Source organism: Mirounga leonina, unplaced genomic scaffold (assembly GCF_011800145.1).
Source record: "Mirounga leonina isolate KUSES-001 unplaced genomic scaffold, KU_Mleo_1.0 Mir_94, whole genome shotgun sequence".
Classification (NCBI taxonomy): Eukaryota; Metazoa; Chordata; class Mammalia; order Carnivora; family Phocidae; genus Mirounga; species Mirounga leonina.
Genome location: NW_023270855.1, coordinates 2,993,574 through 3,018,048, shown reverse-complemented (window position 1 = coordinate 3,018,048; position 24,475 = coordinate 2,993,574). Strand labels below are relative to the sequence as shown.

Genomic DNA, 24,475 nt, shown 5'->3' with positions numbered 1-24,475 from the left:
AAAATGGCACAGTGTCACTTTGGCCATATCTGTTGACCAGAGCAAGTCACAAGGGCCAGCCAAGACTCAAGGGGATGAAGAACTGACTCCACATCTGGATAGGAGGAAGGGCAAAACCACAGTGCAGAGAGGCATCCCTTGGATGGGAGCAATTTGAAGGCATTCAATCACTGTGTCCTTTGTCCTCTCAGGGTAGAGGAACCCCAAAGCTTCCATGGGCACCCAGAGGGTTTTCTGAAGTTCTCCCAAGCCTCCGGCAGTTGGGTGCATATTTGGGGAACAGCTATACCCACCTTCTCCTTGCCATCTCTAGCCCCCCTTTTTAATAGCTCTCTTGAGGTATATTTTATATCATAAAATTCACCCATTTCAAGTGTAGAATTCAATGATTTTAAGTAACTTTACCAAGTGATGAAATCATCACCATAAATAAGTTTTGGAACATTTTTATCTCCCTAATAAGACCCTCATGCATATTTACGATTAATCTCTGTTCTGAGCCCCAGCCCCAGGCCACCACTAATCTACTTTCTATCTCAAAAAATGTGACCTTTCTGGACATTTCATATAGATGGGGTCATATGATACGTGGCTTGGCTTTGTGACTGGCTTCTTTTGCTTAGCAGAATGTTTTTGAAGTTCTTTCACGCTGGAGCATTAATCAATACTTCATTCCTTTTTGTGGTTGAATAACGGTCCATTGTGCAATATACTACATTTTTTCCATCCGATCATCAGTTAATAGACATTGAGGTTGAACATTTAGACATTTATGAAAAATGTTGTCATGAACACACCCACGAAAGGTCTCTGTGTGGACAGATGTGTTCACTTCTCTTGGGTAGACACTTGGAGTAAAATAGTTGGGTGATGTGGTAGTGATGTGGGGAACAAAGGCAAAAGAAAAAGAATTAAATTTCCTTACTACTTACAGCCCATTGACAAGTCCTTGAGACAGGCAGAGTGACCTTCCTCTAGGAACTCAACTGCCTCCTTGTTAATACTTTCCTAGAGGCAAAAGGCAAAAGGCAACCTTAGCTTAACATCGGCCAGACCTCCAGGATCCTGTAATTCTCGTTTTACATATAAATATTCCTTTGGCAGTCAACAAAACCAAAAGACAACCCACAGAATGGGAGAAGATATTTGCAAATGACCTATCAGATAAAGGGCTAGTATCCAAAATCTATAAAGAACTTATCAAATTCAACACCCAAGAAACAAATAATCCAATCAAGAAATGGGCAGAAGACATGAACAGACATTTCTACAAAGAAGACATCTAAATAGCCAAAAGACACATGAAAAAATGCTCAACATCACTTGGCATCAGGGAAATACAAATCAAAACCACAATGAGACACCACCTCACACTGGTCAGATTGGCTAAAATTAACAACTCAGGAAACAGCAGATGTTGGTGAGGATGCGGAGAAAGGGGAACCCTCCTACACTGTTGGTGGGAATGCAAACTGGTGCGGCCACTCTGGAAAACAGTATGGAGGTTCCTCAAAAAATTGAAAATAGAGGGGGCGCCTGGGTGGCTCAGTTGGTTAAGCAACTGCCTTCAGCTCAGGTCATGATCTCAGGGTCCTGGGATCGAGCCCCACATTGAGCTCCCTGCTTGGCGGGAAGCCTGCTTCTCCCTCTGACCCTCCCCCTGCTTGTGTTCCTTCTCTCGCTGTCTCTCTCTCTCTCTGTCAATTAAATAAATAAATGAAATCTTTAAAAGAAAAATGAAAATAGAGCTACCCTATGACCCAACAATTGCACTACTAGGGACAGTAGATACAAAGATACAAATGTAGGGATCCGAACGGGCACCTGCACCCCAGTGTTTATAGCAGCAATGTCCACAATAGCCAAACTATGGAAAGAGCCCAGATTTCCATCGACAGATGAATGGATAAAGAAGATTGGTATATATATACATATGTATATATATACAATGAAATATTATGCAGCCACCAAAAAATGAAATCTTGCCATTTGCAACGACATGAATGGAACTAGAGGGTATTATGCTAAGCGAAATAAGTCAATCAGAGAAAGACAATTATCGTTATGATCCCACTGATATGTGGAATTTGAGAAACAAGAGGATCATAGAGGAAGAGAGGAAAAAAATGAAACAAGTTGAAACCAGAGAGGTAGACAAACCATAAGAGACTCTTAATCATAGGAAACCAACTGAGGGTTGGGGATGGGAGGGATGGGGTGGCTGGGTGATAGACAATGGGGAGGGTATGTGCTATGGTGAGCGCTGGGTGTTGTGTAAGACTGATGAATCACAGACCTGTACCCTTGAAATAAATAATACATTATATATTAATTTTTTAAAAAGATTAAAAAAAATTCCTTTGGAAACTTCCTTTATCTCTACCTCCCCCAACCAAGATAACTGTTGGCAATCATCCCCCAAGCATATGGCACACTGATATATATCTGAAGGGTCTCATGACTAAGGTTTTACTAGACAGTAATAAATGACCTTTTCCTACCAACAGCTAGCCCCTCAAGGTCCTGGAAACTTTGTTTCCAAAATTCCTTAGAGACTTACGCTATCCCTAACCCCCCTCCTAACTTGAAAGTATATAGTCAGTCACCTGTCACAACCCCAATGCAATTCTTTCTGCCCACGGGTCCTGTCCTCGTGGTTTAATAAAACCACTTTTTTGCATTGAAGTCGTCTCAAGAATTCTTTCTTGACCATTCGCTCCCGAACCCTGGTATTTCCACATCAGCAGTTTCATGCTCTTTTTGGAAAACTGCCAAACTGTTTTTCCAAAGTGGCTGCACTGTTTCACGTTCCCACCATCATAGTATGAACGTTCCCATCTCTCCACACCCTCCAGAAACCATTTATTGTCAGTCTAACTTATTATGAATTCTCATGAGTACGAAATAGTATTCCATTGTGGTTTTACTTTGTATTTCCCTAATGACTAGATCTTTTCATGGACTTACTGGCCATCCATATATCCTCTTCGGTAAAATGTCTGTTCCTGTCTTTTGCCCCCTTTTTGATTGGGTTGTTTTTCTTCTTATTGAGTTGTAGGAGTTGTTTGTAAAGTCTGAATACAAGTCCTTTATGGGATCTATGTTTTGCAAATATTTTCTCCTGGTCTCCTGCCGGTCCTTCCACTTTCTTAATGGTGTCCTTACCACCACTGTTTGAAGTGCAAAAGTTTTGAATTTTGATGAGGTCCAATTTACTGAGTTTTTTTTCATTTTTGGACCATTCACTTTGTGCTGTATCTAAGAAATCTTTGCCTAGTTCAGTCTGATTTTTAATAGAAGTAAAACTTGGTGTCTGAACACTAAGCAAATCTACTAACCAAGACTCCTGAAAATATAAAAGCTTTGTCACTAAAAATGATGGCTCACAGACATTCCCAGACACTCCAGAGGGCTGCACAGAATGACAAAAGCTTTCTGAAAAACAGTTTGACAATATCAAGAGCACATAAAATGTTCCAACTCCCTGGCGCTGTAGTAAATCACTCAGGACACAGAGTCAACAGTTCACGGTGTTTTAATGGAGAAAAACTGCAAACCACCTTGATGAGCATCCCTGGGGGACGACGATGGAGAACCTCACAGCTCAGTCGTGAGATGGAACATGAGTGGTGTTCGAGAACATTTGCAAAGGAATATTAATGATGGCAAGGCTGTTTAGGAAGTATGGTCGATGTGCAAAGATCCCAGCAACAACATTTCAACCGTGTTTCTTTATGTTGAGTTTAATGAGCTACAGTTCACATCCTGTAAAATTCACCCTTTTTAAGTGCTTTGACAGATGTATGTAGTCGTGTAACAACCACCCCAGGGAAGTTCTTTCGTGCCCAAATGCATGGAAAATGCCTCAAAACAAATACATCAGGAGTATCTGGGATCCCCTCTTCTGGTGGTGATTTGTACTAACAAGCATTTTTTTCTGGGATGTTTAAAGACACTTTAAACAATATACTTTTTGAAATGGCTCAAACCATAGTGAACTGACTTCAGAAAATCATCTCTTTGCCAGGGCCTCTGTGCTCCCCCACGCAGACACACACCCATCCCCCAGCTCAGACAAAAGAGCCCAGGAGACCTCTGAGTTTGCTCACTTCAAACCTTCAACAAAAACCTTGTGGGTCTGACCGGAATGATTTCAGAGGCGCCTGGTAACACTGCCCCGCAGACAGACAGGCCTGACAGTGCACCATTATCAACCCTGACTTCCCTGGCCCCCGCTGAGCTGCGGGGGGCGGAGGCCCAGGCAACGCTCCATGGCCTGATATTTAAAGGCTTTCTTTTCAATGTTGACTGGCCCAGGAACGTTACTGTTCAAAGGATTCCCTCGCCAAAAGCAGCCCCCAGCTGCAGTGCCCGGGGCAGTGGGGAGCACAGCAGTCTTGCTTCATTGCCTGCTCTCAGCACTAACATGAAATCAAATCAGATTCAACTGCACAGATGCAACTCAGGGGTCCAGAGCCAAGTTCCAGAGTCCTGTCCTAAATGTACAAGGCAGACCCACAGGCCATGGGGCTCCAGGCCTAAAAGCTTCTGCGGTCCAGCTGGGGATCCAATCAACTACCAACGTCTGGAGTCTCCCTGATTCCAACAACGCTGGATCAAAGGACACCAAATCCCACCAAACCCCGACCAGAGGCAGTCTTCCCATATACTGCTACAAATGTGTGTTCATACAAACCAACATTATCAGCGCCTACGGTGTGCCAGGCCCCTGCTGGGACGAGGGACACCAGGTTCCTGGCCTTCTGAAGCTCAGACCTCATGCGAGGCCCACAGATCAACAGCAACGCGGCATAATAGCTGCCTTGAAAAGATATACATAATAAATAATACAAATAAAAAGTATACATATCATCTATAGGCAAAGAAAATATGTGGGAGGCCATACACACCACCATTCCCGAAGGCAACCAGGGAGGCAGCTGAGAAGGAAGTTAGAGGCTGTTTGTCTCCTTTCAGTGACACGGTTCCAGGGGAACAGATGTGTTTTGCTACCTCATGGCTGACTGACAGTTTAACACAGGGAGACAGACGAGTCTGTCAGAGGTGCAGAGTGCCTTCGGGGTCACCAAAGGCCTCACTGAGGAGGTGATGGCCTGAGGAGGTAAACATCTGGGGGAAGCAGCTGCAAATACCCTGAAGTGAGTTAGAAGAACAGCAAGGAGGTCAGGGGGGAAGGGCAATGGCAGGAGATGAGGGGGAGGCTGGGGGGAATGTGAGCACTTTGCCTTAAGTCCCTGTGAGAGGGAAAGAATTAGGGGTTCCTGAGCAGAGAGGAGGGGATCCTCTGGCTTGGAGAACAGACTGTAGGAGTCCACAGGCAGTTCTCGGGGGAGCCTGCTGCAAGAATACAGGTGAGAGATGCTGGGGGGCTGGCTCCGTGTGGTACCCGTGGAGTGGGGCGAGGCAGTGGGATTCAGGATGTGTTGTGAGGGTAGAGCATGAGAGACTGCATGCGGGGTGTGAACAAAGAGAAGAATGGAAGACGGCAGGAACTCGCTGAGGAAGGCCTGGGGCCCTGTGAAGTGAGATGGAGGACTGAGAACATCCGTGTTGCTTAACCCATCAGGAAACACACGAAAACATGGCTGTTAGGAAGGTAAATGGTACAGCCATCATGAAAAACAGTTTGGCAGTTCCTCACAAATTAAACATAAAACTACCATCCAAACAGAGGCCTCACTCCTGGGTCTACACACAAGACAAATGAAAACATGTCCACACAAAAACTTGCACATGAATGTTCACAGCAGTGCTATTTAGAACAGCCAAAAGGTGGGAACAACCCAAATGTCCATCAACTGATGAACAGAGAAGCAAAAAACATGGCCTAGCCACACAATGGAGTATTACTCCACCATAAAAAGGAAGGATGTACTGATACATGCTACAGTGTGGGTGAACCTTGAAAACATGACTGTTCATGTTTTCAAAAAGGAATCAGTCACATATGGTATGATTCCATTTATATGAAATGTCCAGAATAGACAAATCTATAGAAACAGGAAGTAGTGGTTGCCTAGCGCAGAAGGGGGGGTGGAAGGTGAAGGAGAAAATGAACTAACCAGTACAAGGGTTTTGGGAAATGAGTGATGAGAATGTTATGAAGTTAGACTGTGATGTCTCTAGACTCTATAAATGTACTAAAAGCATTTATTTTCGGTGGGAAGCCTGCTTCTCCCTCTCCCACTCCCCCTGCTCTGTTCCCTCTCTCGCTGTGTCTCTCTGTTAAATAAATAAAATTTTTAAAAAAATAAAAATAAAAGCATTTATTCACACCCTTCAGTGGGTGAATTTTATGGTATGTAAATGGTAAATAAGGTGTGTCCTCCCCAAAAGAAAGAAAAATCGTCTTGGCAAAAAGGGAAATGTTACAGCAAAGGCTAAACATCTTTGATCCCCAGAAATAACCACTGCATCAGTTTTGACTCCTTCCATCTTTTTCTATTTTGATTTTTTAAAGATTTTATTTATTTATTTGAGAGAGAACATGGGGGGGAAGAGGGAGAAGCAGACTTCCCGCTGAGCAAGGAGCCCCACGTGAGACTTGATCCCAGAAGCCCGAGATCATGACCTGAGCCAAAGGCAGAGGCTTAACCAACTGAGCCACCCAGGCGCCCCTACTTCCATCTTTTTCTATGCAGTTACATAATATTTAATACCCTTTGGTGTGGCTTTGTTGTTATTGTTATGGAAATCATAACATTGTACATAAGAGGCTGCAACTTGCTTATTTTGGTGATTCATCATGGCTGATGCACTGATGAGTACCAGGTTGTCTCTAGTTTCTCAATATTATAAACAATGATACAGTGAACATCCTGTGCACGTGTCTTTTTCTAAGGCAGGAGCCAAGAAGTGGAATTTATTTTGTTTTGTTTTGTTTTTAAAGATTTTATTTATTTGACAGAGACAGAGATAGCGAGAGCAGGAACACAAGCAGGGGGAGTGGGAGAGGGAGAAGCAGGCTTCCCACCGAGCAGGAAGCCCGATGTGGGACTTGATCCCAGGACCCTGGGATCATGACCTGAGCCAAAGGCAGACGCTTAACGACTGAGGCACCTAGGTGCCCAAGAAGTGGAATTGATGTAAAACTTTTTGTCAAAATGCTATTACTTTTATAATTAAAAAAAAAAAAAATGTCCAAAATGGCTGGCGAGAAGCATCTAACTCCATCCCTTGGGCTAAATCTTCAAGAATGAGTAGGGATTTGCCCCAAAAAAGTGCTGATTCTGGGATACTGCAGCCCAGGAGACAGAATTTTAGTACCTTTTCAAATTCCAGGATTTATTTATTTTTTTAAAAGATTTTATTTATTTATTTGAGAGAGAGAGCACATGAGAGGGGATAGGGTCAGAGGGCGAAGCAGACTCCCTACCAAGCAGGGAGCCAGATGCGGGACTCTATTCAGGGACTCCAGGATCATGACCTGAGCCGAAGGCAGTCGCTTAACCAACTGAGCCACCCAGGCGCCCCTCAAATTCCAGGATTTAGCATTTAAATTCCTAGAGTTATACAGAAAGCCAGATTCTGCCCATCTTACAGCCAAGGACAGTTGAATAAAGTCTGCCTCTTGTTACAACGTGGCTGGATATCGGGTCCCAGTGCAGGTAACAGGTGCATGATATTTTGTGAAAGAGAAAGGAAAAACAGCCTAGGTCTCCCCGGAGTAGTTTTTCTTTCACCTTCCAGAAATGTGTTGTAAGGCACCAGAGAAAATGTTGGCCAAACAACCCTGTTAGCATAACCCCAGCTCAAGAGACGGAACTCAGATCGCATCGCCAACTCAGCATCCACAGGCACAAAGGTAAGGGCTGGAAACCACTTTTCTATCCCCGCCTCCCAACTCCCCACCAAACACACACAGAGCTTAGAGAACGAGGGTCCATCTCAGATCGACTTCTTACCAGCGGGATGTCCCTAAAGCAGTCCACTTACTTCTCCAACCCTGTCTCTCTGCTCTAGTTACCACGTGAGCCTCTGCACCATCTATGGTGGAGTGACAAGAGTTTGGGAACCCTGTATCTGAATATAGGGGGAGAGGGGCTTCTCCGCACCTGCGCGGGGAGAGGGCGGTTAGAGCCAGCTCCCGGGGCTACCCTCGGAAGACTTTCCGGAGAAGGGGTGGAATGACACGTGGGCTTGGGGGACACACCCCCAGCAACAAGACCAGGCAGCTACCCTCCCTCTCTCCCCGGCTTCCTATCCTGCGCCCACGCCTCGCGCCGGTCCTGGGGCCAACTCTCAGCGCAGGGTGGGTGGGACAGAGGGTGCGGGAGTTGAAAGCCGACAGAGCCGGGAGTGGGAAGGGAAAAGGAGACGCCAGGGAAGCCCCTGGAGTGACGAGGAGAGAAGAGAGCTGGGGTCACCCATAGAAGCGAGACAGAGAGGGACCGGGCCCCCTACCCCAGCCTTCTCCTAACCAACCCGAGTAAACACAGACGCCCGGCCAAGCCAGCGCAGCTGCTGGACACGGCCCTCCGCGCCGCTCCAACCAGACCGCGACCGCTAAGCCCCTCCTTTCGAAGAACTCTGGGGCCGCCCCTGGAAGTGGCGGGGCGGAGGGACCGGAGGAGCGACGCGCCGCAGCGATGCAGCTGAGCGGCCCGGGCCGGGAGGCCGGCATGGAGGGCGCGGCGGGTGACCCGTACCGGCGACCCGCGCGGCGCACCCAGTGGCTGCTGAGCGCCCTGGCGCACCACTACGGGCTGGACCGCGGCGTGGAGAACGAGATCGTGGTGCTGGCCACCGGCCTGGACCAGTACCTGCAAGAGGTCTTCCACCACCTGGACTGCCGCGGCGCCGGCCGCCTGCCCCGCGCTGACTTCCGCGCTCTCTGCGCCGTGCTGGGGCTGCGCGCCGAGGGGGCCGCCGCCGGGGAGGCCTCCGGGGATGCGGCCGCCCGAGACACGAACCCGGGGGATGCGACCGCTGGCGACACGGCCGCTGGGGTGGCCACCGACGGGGACGCGGATGCCGAAGAGGAGGCGCGCCTGGCGCTGCGCGCGGAGCCGCCCGAGCTCACCTTCCGCCAGTTCCACGCGCGCCTCTGCGGCTACTTCGGCACCCGCGCAGGGCCCCGGCTGCCCCGCGGCGCTCTAAGCGAGCACATCGAGACGCAGATCCGCCTGCGCCGCCCGCGCCGCCGCCGCCGGCCGCCCCGCACGCCCGCCCCGGACGGCGGCCCCGACGGCGGCCGGGACGGCGAGCGCCTGGCGCGGTTGGAGGAGGAGAACAGCAGCCTGCGCGAGCTGGTGGAGGACCTGCGTGCCGCGCTGCAGAGCAGTGACGCGCGCTGTCTAGCGCTGCAGGTGCGCGCCGGCGCGGAGGGAGGGGGGCGGCCGTGACTGGAGGCGGGCGGGGGTCGTTTGAGCAGCCCGGGACCCGCTGAGGAAGTGGAAGGGGGAAGAGAGGGCAGCCCCACCCCACTTCGGCTCACTTGCGTCCTCCCCCAATCCCACCCCCATTGCATTCAACCCACTCCAGCCCCCCCACCCATTCCACCTCTAAAACCCCTGTCCCACCCGGATCACCATCCCACGCCGTCCCCCCACCCTCACTATGTCGTCTTGCCTCTTCTAACCCAGTAGTTGAACTCTCCCAGGAAACCTGGGCCGTCTCGCACATTGAGTCATTCAGCAGGCGTCTTGAGCTCTCTGTGGTGCCAGGCTGGGGCTGAAGGGTGGGTTAGGAGATAAAGGGTGAAAAAGGCCCTGTCCCCACCCTTAAGGAGCTTCCTGCCTAATGGGTAGACTGGCGGCTCATTGGGTCATTCAGCAAGTATTTATGGGCCTCTCTCAGGGCCAGGGCCAGGTGCTAAATAGATAGTGTCACTGTTCATCAGGCAGTCACTGGCCACCGAACCCCTTCAGGGCCAGACCTCTAGGATGTTGAGAAGGAAGCACTGAGTGAGATATGGACAGAGCCCAAGCATCTGGGATTCAGTCAACAAACACTTAAGCACTGTGCTCAAGCACTGTGCTCAGCCAAGGGCGATGGGGGTGGGAGGAGGAAGAGAAGAGCCTCTGCCCCAAGGGACCATAGGTCAGGAGGGAGCTGACTTGCATTAGCCCCACTCTGCCCATTGCTCAGGCACCAGCCCTGAGCGGCAGAGGGCAGGCTGCGTATGCGGAGGAGTGGCAGGGTGCCGCTTTCAGGGGTCATAGCTATGGACAGGCAAGGGCTGGCGGCCTAGGGGCACAAGAGAAGCAAAGGGTGAGAGTGGGAAATGACTCCCATGGTGCGCAGCAAGGTGGTCCAGGATCATTCATTCTCCAGGTATTTGTTGAGCACCTACTGTGTGCCAGACCTGGTTAAGGCGTCGGGGACACAGCGGTAAACAAGACAGACAAAAACCCCACCCTCAAGAAGAGTCTATTGACCAGACACCGGGGAGGTCCAGAAACGCCTTTTTGAGACGCTTAGATTGTTCCTCGAGTCTAGGGATCGGAGGAGTCACTGAAGAAGAGAAGAGTCGTGAAGTTCGGGAATTATTGGTACCGCGCAAAGATGAGAATACTGGGCATTGTGGCTCAGTTTCCCTCACCCAGGAAAAAGGGGATCATTAGAGCTCCTGCCTCATTTGGGCTGTTGCGAGGATTAAACGAGCTCCGACCAGCCTGGGAGCGGTAGGCAGTGCGCGCAATAAGCGTGCACCGTGGGAGCTCCGCGGCGGCGCGGGCACGGTGGCCGTGGTCGTGGCGGGTGGCCGACGCGAGGCGCTCACCGCGGTCCCCGCGGCCCTGTCCCCGCAGGTCGGCCTCTGGAAGAGCCAGGCGGGCGCGCAGGAGGCGGGGCGCGGCGGGCCCGAGGCGGCGGCGCGGGAGCTGCGGCAGGCGCGGGGCGCTCTGGCGGCGGCCGAGGCCCGCGCGGGGCGGCTGCGCCAGGGCCAGGCCGAGGTGCGGCGGCGCGCCGAGGAGGCCCGGGAGGCGGTGCTGCGCAGCCTGGGCCGCGTGCGCGAGCTCGAGGCGCTGGCGCGACAGGTGCCCGGCCTGCAGCGCTGGGTGCGGCGGCTGGAGGGCGAGCTGCGGCGCTACAGGTGAGCGGGGGCGGGGGGGGGGGGGGGGGGGGGGGGGGGGGGGCGGGGAGGACGCGGCCCGGGCGCCCCAAGTCAGCCCCGGGTCTCCCAGACCTCAGGGGTGCATCCTCCCCGCACACACGCTCGTTCTCGTGTTCCTCTGTTCGTTCACACGTTCGTGCGTGGATCCCTCCGTTGGCTCGGCTGTTCTTCCATGTCTTCGGTCTTTCATTCCCTCATTCGCTTGCTCTCCACCCACGCATCCATTCATGTGCCTTTTCACCCACGAAGACCTTCCACTTGCCCTTTCGTGGGTCCCAAGAGGATGTAGTTATTTTTATTTCTTTGACCAACACGATAACCATGATGATGATAGCTCACAGTCGCTGAGCGCTTAATGTGTGCCAGGCTCTGAGCGAAGCACTTGAGTGGCCTAACCGACTGAATCCTCACAACAGCCCTGTGAGGGAGGTCCCGCCTCATCCCCATTCTACAGATGAGGAAACAGATGTGCAATGATCCTGGTGCTAGCTCCACCAGGCAGGAAGCTGGGCATGGAACGGAGTGTCAAATCCTAGCAGGGCCTCTGCCAGATGTGTGACCTTGGGCAAGTCACTGCCCCTCTTGGAGCTTCTGTTTCCCCTTTTGGTAGAACACAGGGACTCTAGCCCCTGCCTGCCAGGGCAGCTGTGAAGAGGTCGCGAGGTCCCACCTGGCACACAGTAGGTGCTCAGTAAACAGCTCCATCTCCGTTTTGAATCATAAGGCACGCCCGCCTGCCTGACTTCCACATTTACTGGGCACCGGCTCCATACAGAGGCCATGCCAGGTAGCAGGGATGTGACTGGGAACAAGGCAACCTGAAATCCCTGCCCTGAGTAGCCCCTACTGAGCGTGTGAGATCAGCATGTGACTAGATGAATGGCAACAGGCTGGATGAATGTTGTGGGGGGCAGAGCAGGACCTTCGTCATGCTTGCTGCAGCCTCAGCCAGCCCCTGAGGTGACACTTGAGCTGAGAGCTGAGAATAGGATGTTAGGTGGCAAGATGGGCCAGGGAGAGGAGGAGGGGAGAAGGTGAGAGTGTTCTAGAAAATGGGAACACTACAGGCAAAGCCCTGAGACAGCAGGGACCTTGGCACATTCCAGAAACTAAAAGGAGGCCAGGGTGGCTGGAGGAGGAAAACTGGAGAGACAGGCAGAGGCCAGGCCATCCAGGGCCTGGAGGCTTGTGTCAGGAACTTCAATCTTTCCCTCAAAGAGAACATGGAAGTTTTCAGCAAGAGGGTGACAAGAACTGATTTGCATTTCAAAAAAAATTGCCCTGGCTACAGTTGTGACAAAGAGGTGGGAGGAGAGGGAAGAGCAAGAGACAGTGGGGAGCCCACAGAGGGGCTGTTGCCATCCTCCAGCTGGCAAGGAAGGTGGCCTGGCCCAGGCTGGTGGGCAGGGCAACCAGAAGGGGAGGCTTTGAACCTAGCCCCTTAGAGGAGGGACCTCCCTCCTTGACTTTGGAGGTGCTCACAGCTGGGAGATGAGAAGGCACAATGTGGAGAGAGGCCTCCCTGAAGAGGCCCATTCTGGGCCAGCCTCCTGCATCTCCAAATGTTTGGATAGCCACTTCCTGTTTGCATAGCTGATCGGCTCAAGAGCTGGACTGGCTGGCTTGGGGCCCGGGGCCAGCCTTGGAACTTTCTCCAAGAGGAGAAATAAAGGGTCTCTTCTTTGTTTTACCCTAAAGGAACTGTCCTCTACAGCATGATGTAAGAGCCACTACGAACATCTGGATAGCCCTTTACAGTAGAAAAGGTGGATTTGTATCCATGGCACCATTTAATCCTCACAAGAACTGTGCGAGGTAGAGGTGTTATCCCCATTTTACAGACGGTGGGAAGTGAGGCTCTGAGAAGTGAAGTAACGCACCCGAGGCCACCCAGCCAGGAAGTGGAAAAGTAAGGTCGGCCTGCCCCTACAGCCTGTGTTCTTTCTTTCTTTCCACCTTACCCTTTGCTGTTGACACGCAGTTACAGGATGGCTGCCGTAGCTGCAGGCCTCATGTCTGCTGTTCAGGCATGAGGAGGACGGGCAAGGTTGAGGGTGGGGAAGACTTTCTTCAAGTGAGCTTTGCCTTTGTGTTCAGGGAGAGATACCCCTACACCCCATCAGAATTTGCACCTCCATCTCCTGGGCCAGAACCATGTCACGTGGCTGCTCCTGTCTGCAGGAGGATCTGGCCATATTGATGCCCCAAACATAATTGGGTTCTCTTGGTGAGGAAAAAGAGGAGCAGTTATTGCAGAGTCTCCAAGGAGATGTCCAGTGAAGGAGAAAACTGAGGGCCAGAGAGTGAGTGACATGGTGTGGAGGTCATGGTGATTAGGAGATGGCTCTGCTGCTTGTTTTCCTGTCCCTATACAAACATGCCCCCTAACCCATGCCCAGCCCCAGGAGGCAGACCTCTCCTCTGCCTGCTTTCTATGGGCAGAGTCTGTGGGCTGACTTGCCCCAAAGCTCTCCTTTGAAGAAAGGAAAGGGGAGGGCATAGAACAGCCAAGGACATGCATTGAGCATCACCTGTGTACCAGGCGTGATGCCGGACACTTTCCCCACATTCGTTCAAATGAGCCCCTCAACTGGCCTAAGAGAAAGGTATTAATTATCATCTGCACTTCACAGATGAGAAAACCAAGGCCAGAGAGGAAGCAACTTGACGGTGTAGCACAGCAAGTGACAAGCTAGGATCCAAACCCCAGCCCGAACAGCCCAAAGCCACATACCCCAGGCCAGCCTGGCAACGTGCACAAGTCCTCCTGGACTCCCCCCACCCGCCACTCCTCGCCCCAAACATCTGCAGGGCCTTTCAGAGCCTGCAGGGGGGCTGGAACTCAGATGTCCCCTGCTTGTTAAGCTGAACCTCCTCCCTCCGTGGCCAGACCCATTGGGCCTGCAGTGTAGAGGTACTGCGGGATGGAAGGAGCACCATACCCCAAAGACTAGAGCCCCAGCACCCCCTCTTAAGTGACGTCACTCTCGAGTGCCTCCAGGTGTTCTGCAGATGTATCTCTGGGGGGAAAACAGTGCCAATGACTGAAATCCCTCCTGCGAATGACAGCTTGAAGCCATTTGGTTAGCATGCATGACCCGACTCACACTTTTCCAGGGCTATCACAGAAACTGACCCACTCTGATCTTCTCATAACACTCGGAGGCTGGTATTATGCCACCTTTTTTCAAATGAGGAAATAGAGCCATGGGGGTGGTCTCCTAACCAACACTTGGCTGTTTCAGCACCTGGTGAGTCTCCCAACTCCAAATAAATGTCCTCTCCTCTTCTCTACTGTCGCCCTAAAATGATATCTCAATGACTCCCTTGCTCATTTCCCGGACTTCCATGTATTTCTTTTTCAAAACTGCACGTTCTTTCCCATCCTGCTCAGTCCTTGTGTTGTGGGTTCTCTCCAGTCCTTCATCTCTTTCTCATTTAAACATCCTTCTTTTCCAGTCTCTTTGGGATTACCACAACATCTGAGCTTTCCCTGGTGTTTTATCTCTGCTCTTTCTGTGATAATGACAAGTTCTCGCTGTGTTATTGTGATCGTTGACAGTGAGCCCCTCTTTGGCAGAAGCCACGATCGTGGAGAATCCACCCATCACCAAGGTTGTGGAGTTCCGTCCAGAGCTGTCCCACCAGGGCCTGATTCTGGGCCAGTTTCTAATTTCATTTCTTGGCTTGAAGTTTCATAACTACATAGGTCAGGAGAAATTGAGCTCCAATCTGGGGACACCATCCCAAGACTAGTAAGTAGGGTTCTTCTCACCTCTGCTCCTGGATGAGACAGCCTCTGGAGGGCCCCTAGCTTCATGCAGGAGCCTCCTTGTATGAACTCACCAGGCGAGGTCTTCAGTAGCTATCCCCATTGGGCATTAGAACCCCAGTCCTGACCCCTCAGTGGGCATTTCAGGTCCATCTCCTGCATCCCATGCAAGCTGGAGATCTGATCTCTCCTTCTTGTTCTTAACCTTGCCTCTGCATTCTTTTCTTTTTTTTTTTTTTTTTAGATTTTATTTATTTATTTGAGAGAAAGCAAGAGAGTAAGAGAAGAGAGCACAAACAGGGGGAGCAGGAGAGGGAGTAGCAGGCTCCCCACTGAGCAGGGAGCCTGAAACGGGGCTGGATCCCAGAAACCCTGGGATCATGACCTGAGCCGAAGGCAGATGCTTAACCGACTGAGCCACCCACACGCCCCTTGGCTCTGTATTCTTTTAAATGGTTATATTTTATCCAGTACTTCTATGTATTTGTACATGGAAAGGGAACCTCCCCTAGCACCTCAATGCACCATCCTGGCCAGGAACCTAAGAGAATGGAGAGTAAATATTTAAGCAATTAGGGATGCTCACTTATTAGTTCCACATTTCCTATGCAGCTTCTATGGAGAAAGTGGATACCTCGGGTAACCAGGAACGGCACAGACATGTCCATTGCCCTCAGAAGCTCTTCTGGGGCCTGAGGGGAGCAGGTCATGAACACGCATGTTAGGACACAAATGTGCTGGGTGCAGAGGGGCCCCAGCTGTGGGAGTCCCGGATCATATAGAAGTATTCCAGGAATCAAAGCGCTCTTCAGGCCAAAACCCAGGGGCTCACCTGACCCAGCCCAATCAGCCAGGAAGGATTACCTGTTCCATCATAGCCTCTAAGCTCTCACTTCCCACAGCTGGTCACACCACATCTCAGAGGAGAGACTCAGATTCTTCTTCCAATCCCACAAAATAGTCTCTCTTCCCAACATATTTTTGAGCCCAGTAGACCTTACTGACGATTTGGGGGGGAGTGTACAGATTACATTACAATGATAGTTTTATATAAATATTTGACATCACGATTCATGAGATGTCATTTGACCCCACATCTAACAAGGGTGTTTCACTGTTACTTCTCCCAAATTATACCCAGTCACTCTTCACCTTTCTCTTCTCTGTTTTCTCTTTCTTCCTATTAGCCATCTCTCTTAGATGAGTGCCTGAAAGCCTGCCTCTAACTGACTTGGGTTAAAAAAAAAAAAAGTGTCGGGGCGCCTGAGTGGCTCAGTCGTTAAGCATCTGCCTTTGGCTCAGGTCATGATCCCAGGGTCCTGGGATCGAGCCCCGCATCGGGCTCCCTGCTCTACGGGAAGCCTGCTTCTCCCTCTCCCACTCCCCCTGCTTGTGTTCCCTCTCTCACTGTGTCTCTCTCTGTCAAATAAATAAATAAAATCTTTAAAAAAAAAAAAAAGTGTCTCCTGGAAAGGGTAGCCAGCCAGCTTCAGGCATGGCTGGATCCAGGTACTCAACAATGTCACCAGAATATAGAAGCTCTGCTTTGCTCTCAGGCAAGTTCTCTCCCCTGGTAGCCTTTGGGGTGCTTACCTCTTCAAAGCTCCAAGTCTGGTAGAAAGATCATCTCTCATCTGAGCCATCCCATGGAATTCCTGGAACTGGAAATTATTGAACCAACTTGGACACATGTTCATCCCTGAACGCATCAGGGGGGCCAAGACAATTTGATATTCTGATTGGTGAAAACCTTGGTCACATACCCCCTGCTGGAGCCACAGCCAGCCCCATTGAACTCTAGGACTGAGCTCTTCCCAGGAGAATCAAAGGGAGCATAGCCCATGTGTGTTAAACAGCACACGCCCCCCACCCTTGCCTCTCTCTGGAGCTTGTGGCCCAAATCCCTTTTCTTGTCTCTAAAAACAGGCCACCTGTGGCAGCTGGAGCCTTCCTGGATGGTGGAGGCCCCAGGAGAAAGCCTGGTTAGACGCAGAACAGGCTTGTCTCAAAGTTGGCTTTTCCAGGTTGCTGAACGCTTTAGGGTGGCTAGGGGTACTCTGCACCCTCACCAAGGTAGCCCGTGTGGCATTTCTTTAGGCCAGCACCCAGCCCCGGGCTCCCAAGATGGCGAATGAATGGACGCTTGAGCATGCAGGTGGACACTGACCCCAAACATGTCTTGATGAGGAAGGTGTGGGCATGTGGGACTCCAGCACAAGGTGAGCCCTGAGTGAGTGGTCCAGTGGACAGATCCTGCTTGAGGAGGAGTGGTGCTCCTGGAGGATCTGCCCTTGACTCCGGCGACTGGGGGTTTGTGGGCATCTCCACCTTCTCTCGAAGCCCCGGTGTCTTGGCCATTTGCCTGCTGCGCCTGCCTTGGCTTTGCGCTGAGGGGCAGCTGGGCCTTCAGGACACCTGGGCAGGCAGCCTGGGGCCAACACCCCTGGGCAGGGGCTGGGCTCAAACTCACATAAAAGGAGACTGAAAAACCAAGCTCAGCTGGAGCAGGGAGGAGGGGCCTCCGCCTGGCCTCCGTGGCTTTGTTGTCTGGAATAGAAAGATGAAAAGGCTTGGGGGGGGGTGCGGGTAGGAGGACAGCTCATTTGGCCAGCCACCAAGGAGGCCACTGTGGAGGGGACACAAAGATGAGGCCATCGGAGGGACACCTCCTTTCTTCTGCCCCATTGCAGCAGCCCAGCCTGACCTTGGGGAAGGGGGGGCAAAGTCAGCAGGTCAGGGGAGGGAGGGAAGCAGACAGGCAGAGGCGGGGCAGTGGGGCATGGAGCACCATCTGGAGCTGGGAGGCATCTGGTCACGGATTCCATTAGTTTTGGAAGCAGGTGTGTGGGTGGCCGCTGGTGGGAACTGAGGCCTTTCTCTCAGGGATCATACCCGGGGCTCACAGAGGGGCAGCTGGCCAGGCACCGGCTGCACGCTCTGGCCTGGGACCCCTCCCCCACGGAGATGGGCGTGGCAGGTCGGGGCCCAGACTCAGGAGGCCCAGCCTTACCTGCTTTGGAATCCCAGTTTTTCCACATAGTTCCTGTGGGGCTTTGAGCCCTTCCCTTTCTGTCTGTGAGCCCCTGTCTCCTCATTCACAAAGTAGGCGTGGGGTTCTGTTCTTCTGGGTCTGGGGGTGAATATCCAGTGAGACATGGGCAGACGGTGGAGTGCAGTAGCTGGAAGTACAGCTCTGGGAGTGTGACCTGCAGCAAGTTATTCTCATTTTGTGAGCTTCGGTTTCCTCATCTGTAAAATGGGGGTGAGGAGAATATTACTAATCCACTTCCTAGGGTATTTGAAGATTCAGAATGCTAATACATATAAAGCACCTAGAATAGTGCTTAGCACTGAGAAAATGCTTAATAAATATTAGAAATTATTATTATTGATCCCTCATCAATGGTAATGGTGGTGGTGGTTGGTATTGTTACTATTCACGGAGTCCGGCCCCTAGAGAGCCTTCCGTCTCTGGAGACCCCCAGCAAACAATGGACAGTCTCAGCCGATTGTAGACAGGACACTAACAAAGTTGCAGAGTGTAGACAAGCACAGAGGTGGCATAAATGACTGGCTAGGGGTCAGGACATCTCTTGGGGGAATGCCATCATCCAAGCTGGGTGTTGAAGGATGAGTAGGAGTTTTCTCAGGCATTGCAAATGCAGGTTGCAGTGAATACAAGGGCTTAGAGATGTGAAGGGCCCTGGTGCCTCCTGGGAACAGAAAGGCTTACTGTGGTGGAGGGTTTGAAGTGGAAAGTGGCAGGCGCGGAAGCTGGAAGGCAGGCAGGGGGTGGCGAAGGATCTGAGTACCAGGCTGAACATGAGGCCTTTACCCCAGACAACAAGGGAGACAGAGAAGGGCTATGCAAGGAGAAAAGTAATCAGATTTGAGCTTCACGGAGACCCCTCTGGCTGTGTGTGGAGGACAGATCAGGCAGGAGGGACGACTAGAGGCAAGGAGGCAGGTGAGGAGGCTGTATCTGGGTCCGGAGAGAGAAGACGCAGGGCCTGACCTCCAGCACCTGAGAAGGGATAGACCAGCAGCCCCATACCTGGAGGCCTTGCCAGGAGCTGGGGGGAGCCTCGGGCCTGCTGTTATCTATTCCAAGACAGAGCCTTCTGCAAGGATGGAACCTTAGGATTTGCGGGCTGAAACAGACTTTAGAGCCAGATACGGTGTTTCACTGACAAGGAGGACTTGCCTCTGGGTAGAGGAGCCAGCAACGGGACCCAGAACAAGTCTTGATATTCTCACCTCACGGTGGGTTAGGGAACTGGGTAGAGCAGACACATCTGAATTTCACATCTGTGTTAACATTGGGTATTAACACGGCACTCCAATATAATTGCGGACATGCTAGAAAAGCATGGAATAGATGGAGAGCTCAGACCTCAGAGGTCAGAGGACATGAGCATTCTGCTTCACGAATCTTACACGGGTTGCGTTTACAGCGACAAACTCAAAGGAGCCCATTTCAGCAAAGGATACCACCGGGCACAGCCCGAGGAGGGTGGGCAGTGTCCCGTGAGTGTGGATTCTCCCGACTGGTCGGGGTCCTGCCAGAGCACGTGAAGCCTTGAGTCGGTGGCAGGGGTGGAGGGGGGTCACCAAACCTTTTCTCCCCTAGCTACCTCCCTCTGAAATTGCAGCCAGAGTTTGCAAAGCCGTCCTTAGCAAACCACACCACCTGGATCTAGATTCAAGCTCCAGGTACGATATCGTACGGCTTCCCTGACGCCTCTTGCCACATCGTCCGCAGGTGATGCACTCTGGCCCGGCATTGCAGGCCGTCACACCACCCCTGTGTAAGGGTGCCATTCTGCGGGCAGCCAGGAAGTTGTCCCTAGTGGTGGGTTTGTCAGGTAGGGATGTTTTCAGCTGCAAGCTGCCGAGAACTCACCTAACAGTGGTTTGAATACATTGGGGTTCCTTGTCCTCTCCTCGCCTAGAAGTCCGGAAGTGGCTCTCATGAGTCTTCACAGTGTTCCTTCAGACATGTGGACTCCACAACCCTATTGAAGGTGGAAGGAAGGGGGACATCTTGTTCTTTTCTATCCAGAAAAGCAAAACCTGCCCAGAAACCACTAGTGGATGTCTATGTGAACACCATGGCCAGAGCGGGGTCACAGAGAGGCAGAAAGGCCCGGAGAATGGGGGAGGCCTTTTCAGCCCCAAGAATGGAGACAGCAAGGCAGAGGAACTGTGGCGTTCTTTGATCAACAGTATCTCCCAGGGACATCTACCTTCATTCAAATGCATGCCCCCAGCCGGATTTCTCTGAGAACAGAGCTCAGCCCACACTTTTGGCTGACAGCCCAGGGTCTGGGGCTTTGTGCCCCTACCAGGGAGATGGATCTGGATGGTACCAGCTAATGCATGCTGCAGATGTGTCCTTAGGAGAGGAAGCTGGAGCCCACAGAGGGACAGTGATCTGCCCAAGGTCACCCAGTAGGAGAGGGCACAGCCCTCGAGTGTACCGGAGTCTAAGGCTGTCTGTGCTGCTTCCCTTGGGTGGTTTGGAACAAGCTGAAGTTCCCATGTCTCTGTGGTTAGATTAGGGGCTGGGCTCTGAGATCCCCAGCTTTCAAGTCCCAGCTTGTCCTGTTCCACGCCGGGTGGGTGGCCTGAGGCATGCAGATGGGTTCCAAGTGGACCAGGGTCCCCAGGTCAGAGCCAGCCACATAGGACCCAGGGCAGCCTGAGGTGCTGGACCAGTCGCCTTTGGCCATGACCCACCTTGTCCACTTACCTCGATATGCTGTCTCTTTTCTTTGGTGCCTTGACACTTCTTGAGAAACTCTGATTCGACCTGTTTGTGCCTTAGTTTCCTCATCTGGAAAATGGGGTTAATTTTAGTGCCTAGATCATGAGGTAAGAATTAAACAGGATCTAAAAAGCACTTCACATCGTGCCTGGCACATACTTAGCACTCACGGATGTCAATGTCAGGGGTTGGCCCTCTAGTGTGGGGGGGCCTTCTCACCTGAGAGGAACATTCATGTGTCCGCTCCACACTCTGGAGCAGGCTGAAAGCCCCATGCCACTGGCACATTCCATGCATCCTATATCTCTGCTTGTCCCCACCTGGCTTTCCTCACTCGTGCTCCACATGGTGGGGAACAGGGCTGCAGTGACCCCAGATTCATCACTTTTCAAATTCGGTGACCCAATCTACTGCTTTCCAGCACCTGTGCATAAAGTCCCAGGGAAGAGTGCGGCTGACCCAGCCTGGGTGACAGCCCCAGTGCTGGGATGCCTGAGGCCAGGGTGCTGGCATACGCCATCTGGCCATGGCCAGAGCACACCCGCCACCCTGCAGTCTGGGAGAGATGGGGGCGGGGCCGCTCCTCAAAGCGACAAGAGGGCTGTTGCCAGGAGACGGAAGGACACAGGTCAGACAAAACCAGCAAATGTCCAGCCCATGAATTTCCTTTCTGGAAGCAAAAGAAGTATAAACGCTGTAACATGGCACCAAGCAAAGGGGAAACGAAAAAGCGGATGTTTGGGCCTCAGAGCCAGATGTTGGAAATTTTTTGGCAGTTTGTTGTGTAGTGTAGTGCAGTGATGTTCCAGAGAGTCAGAGGCCCTGGTACATGTGGATAGTTCCCCTCGTCTAGGGTGGGCCCATCCACATAAGAATGTGCTGCCTACCCACAAGGAAACACTGGAAGAAGAGGCCAGTGCCTGGGTGGAGGCCTGCCATGCCTTGCTGCTCCAGGGCCAGGATTCTGACATCGCCTGGCCTCGAGTTTTGGGTGGTAGAGATGGCTTCTGCCTGAGACCCAAGCCAGAGAAACCCTGGAGCACATGAGGGAGTGGGCACCATGGTCTCCAGAATGTTCTGATGGGATGACCTGGGGTACAGATAATCAAGGTGCTCTTGTGTAGGGGAAATGGTGAGAAATAAATGCATGCTTTTTTGAAGGTAGAGGGAGATCTGTATTATATTGGAAACTTGTTGCTAATGACTGAAACTAAACCCAAACTGCCTTATATTTTAAAGGGGGGGAGCACTGGTGTGTCTGGGTGGCTCAGTCAGTTGAGCATCTGACTCTTGGTTTCAGCTCAGGTCATGATCTCGGTCAGGGTCCTGAGATAGAGCCCTGTGTCAGGCTCTGCACTCAGTGGGGAGTCTGCTGGAAATTCTTCCTCCCTCTCCCCCTCCCCCTCTCACCTCTTTCTCAAAATAAGTAAATAAACCTGGGGGGGGGCATTATCTACTCATAAGGTTGAGAGTATGGCTTCAGGCATGGCTGGATTTAGGAGCCCAAACAATGACACATGGAATCTCTCTATCTCTTATCTCTGCTTTCCTCTAGTTGGCTCCACATTCAGACATTCTTCCTATATGGGAGCAGACAGCTGCCAACACAGGATGAGTTCCCATGCTCCCAATCATCCCCAAGAGAAAGAGCTTTTCTTTTCCAGTAGTTCCAACAAAATCCTTAGATTAGCTTTGATTATCCTGATATGATTATGCCCATCCTTGAATCAATCATGGACACCAGGGACAAGGAATGTGCTGATTGGCCCAGGTGGGGGTCATGTAACTACTCTGGACCAGTTTCTGTGATTGACCAGGCCTGTGTCACATGGCGTAAGGGAGGAGGGTGGACTCTCCGTAGACTGGGAGCTTCTTGTGGGCAGCGATGGCACCCAGTGCCCCACTTTACTGTCCCTGCTGCCACTGAGCCCAGCAGAGGGCCAAGCCCAGGAAGGATGAGGGTTTCCTCCTGACTGTCAGGTGCATGGACCGTCAGAAACATATGGGGTTTCCCATTGTCTGCTCTGAATGAGGGATGGAGGGGACACTTCTCCTGAGAGGGCTGAGGTGACTTGGAGAAGCTTGGGGCCAACAGCAGTGAGAGACCCAGTAAGGGTGGGAGACAGAGATTCTTCACTTGGTCGCGTCACAATTTCTGTCAGAAATAACTTCTGACTTTTCTTCATTCACCCAAATTTTGTTGCATGCCCAGAGAGCGCTGATGCTGTGCTGGCCGCCATGACCAAGACGAAGTCTCTGCCCTCATGGGACTGACCTCCTGGCTGGGGGAGACAGTCAACGAGTGGGTGGCAGTAAACAGGAGCAGTGACGGCTGGGTGAGGTCGGGGAGGCTGCTTGACTGTGGCACTAAGTGTATCAGTCAGCCTGGCTGCATGACGAACACCACGGGCTGGCTGGCTTAAACAGACATGGGTGTCTCACAGTTCTGGAGGCCGGAAGTCCCGGAGCCAGGGGTCAGGTGGGGTGGATCCTTCTGGAGGCTCTGTGGGAGACTGTGTTCCGGCCTCCCGCCTGGCCGTGCAGATGGCTGTCCGCTCCCTGTGTCCTCACATAGTCCTCCTGCTGTGCGTCTGTGTCCTAATGAATGTCTTCTTCTTATAAAGACACGAGTCAGATTGAATTAGGGCCACCCCAGTGACCTCATTTGAACTTGATCACCTTTGTAAAGACCCTGTCTCCAAATACAGTCACTTTCTGAGGTGCTGGGGGGTGAGGACTCCATATGAATTCAGTTCACGGCAGGAGGCTTCCTTGAGGAGGTAACATTTGCGCTGGGATCTCAGAGCCAACCCCTCTGAGTCCCTGCCAAGTCTCCAACCTGCCTGCCCCCCTCCAGCCGCCCCCGCCACCCGCTGGGCGCCAGCACCAGCCCGGATGTGATGGCTGTCCCTAGCTCCCCACCAGTCCACCGGCCACAAAGTGGCCTGGGGTGGGAGGGAGCTTTTCTAAACCCACATCTAACCTCGTAGCTTCCTGTTGCCCTTAGAATAAACATTGGCCTCCTCGCAGTAACCATCGTGGCCCTGAGTGATCTGGCCGCAGCCCACGGATCCGGCCCCGGCGTCTTCCACTCTGCCCGCTGTGCACACCGCTCTGGCCACAGCGACCCACTGCTCCTCGGGCCTTCAGTTCCTGCCCGCTGTCGGGCCTGCCCCGCCTAACTCATGTCCATACTGCCGGTCTCCTCCGCCAGGGCTCACTTTTCCAGAGGCCTCAGCCCCATCAAGTCTGCGCCCCTGCCATCTCTCACAGCCCCTGGCCTTTTCCGTCCTTAATGTATTTTTGTGATGACTTCATTCATGTCTGCGTCCCCCAGGGGAAGGTAAATTCCATGAGGTCAGGGCTGTTCTGCTGCTAAGTGCAGTATCTCTCACACCCAGGGCAACAGCAGGCTCAGTAATGCGTCTGTCCGATGAATCACAGAATGAAATTAGCAGCCAGGCTGGCAGACGCCTCTGGAGACCAATGGGTCCCCTTGCACCTGCCCCCCACCCCAGTAAAGGCAAGTGGGAGCCAGAGATGAGGGGCCATGGAGAGCACTTCCCAGGCCTGGAGGCCCCTGAGGACTGGCCCACACTCCCCTCTTCATGATTTATTTTCAGCTCGCCCTCCACGGCCCCCCTCTCAAGCTCTTCTTCCTACTGTTGTTCTCTTGTTTTCACATGCGAGTCTCCTTTTCCTGCGAGGAGGCTTCGCTCAGGAAACGCCACGCAGCAAAGGAAGCATGGTGCTCAAGCCCCCAGGCCCTCCAGGGCGGGCTCCGGGGCCTGGCCGGCTGCCTGGCAGCCGCCGCCCCTCAGCGGGCCCTGGCCAGGCTCTGGGTGTCCTGTCCGCCCTG

The 24,475-nt window shown here is 52.3% G+C and overlaps 1 protein-coding gene across 2 annotated transcripts in view; it reads left to right on the top strand.

Annotated features, from left to right (window-relative positions):
- Positions 1-8,560: 8,560 nt before the first annotated feature.
- EFCC1 (EF-hand and coiled-coil domain containing 1) overlaps positions 8,561-24,475 on the top strand; it is a 42,788-nt gene continuing 26,873 nt past the window's right edge. The window contains exons 1-2 of one of the 2 annotated variants that reach the window (XM_034996760.1): positions 8,561-9,329; positions 10,773-11,056. In XM_034996760.1, coding sequence (XP_034852651.1) covers positions 8,610-9,329; positions 10,773-11,056 — 1,004 coding nt within the window. In that variant the 5' untranslated portion in view covers positions 8,561-8,609. The remainder of the gene's footprint in view (positions 9,330-10,772; positions 11,057-24,475) is intronic. The other variant, XM_034996759.1, reaches the window with a different exon arrangement.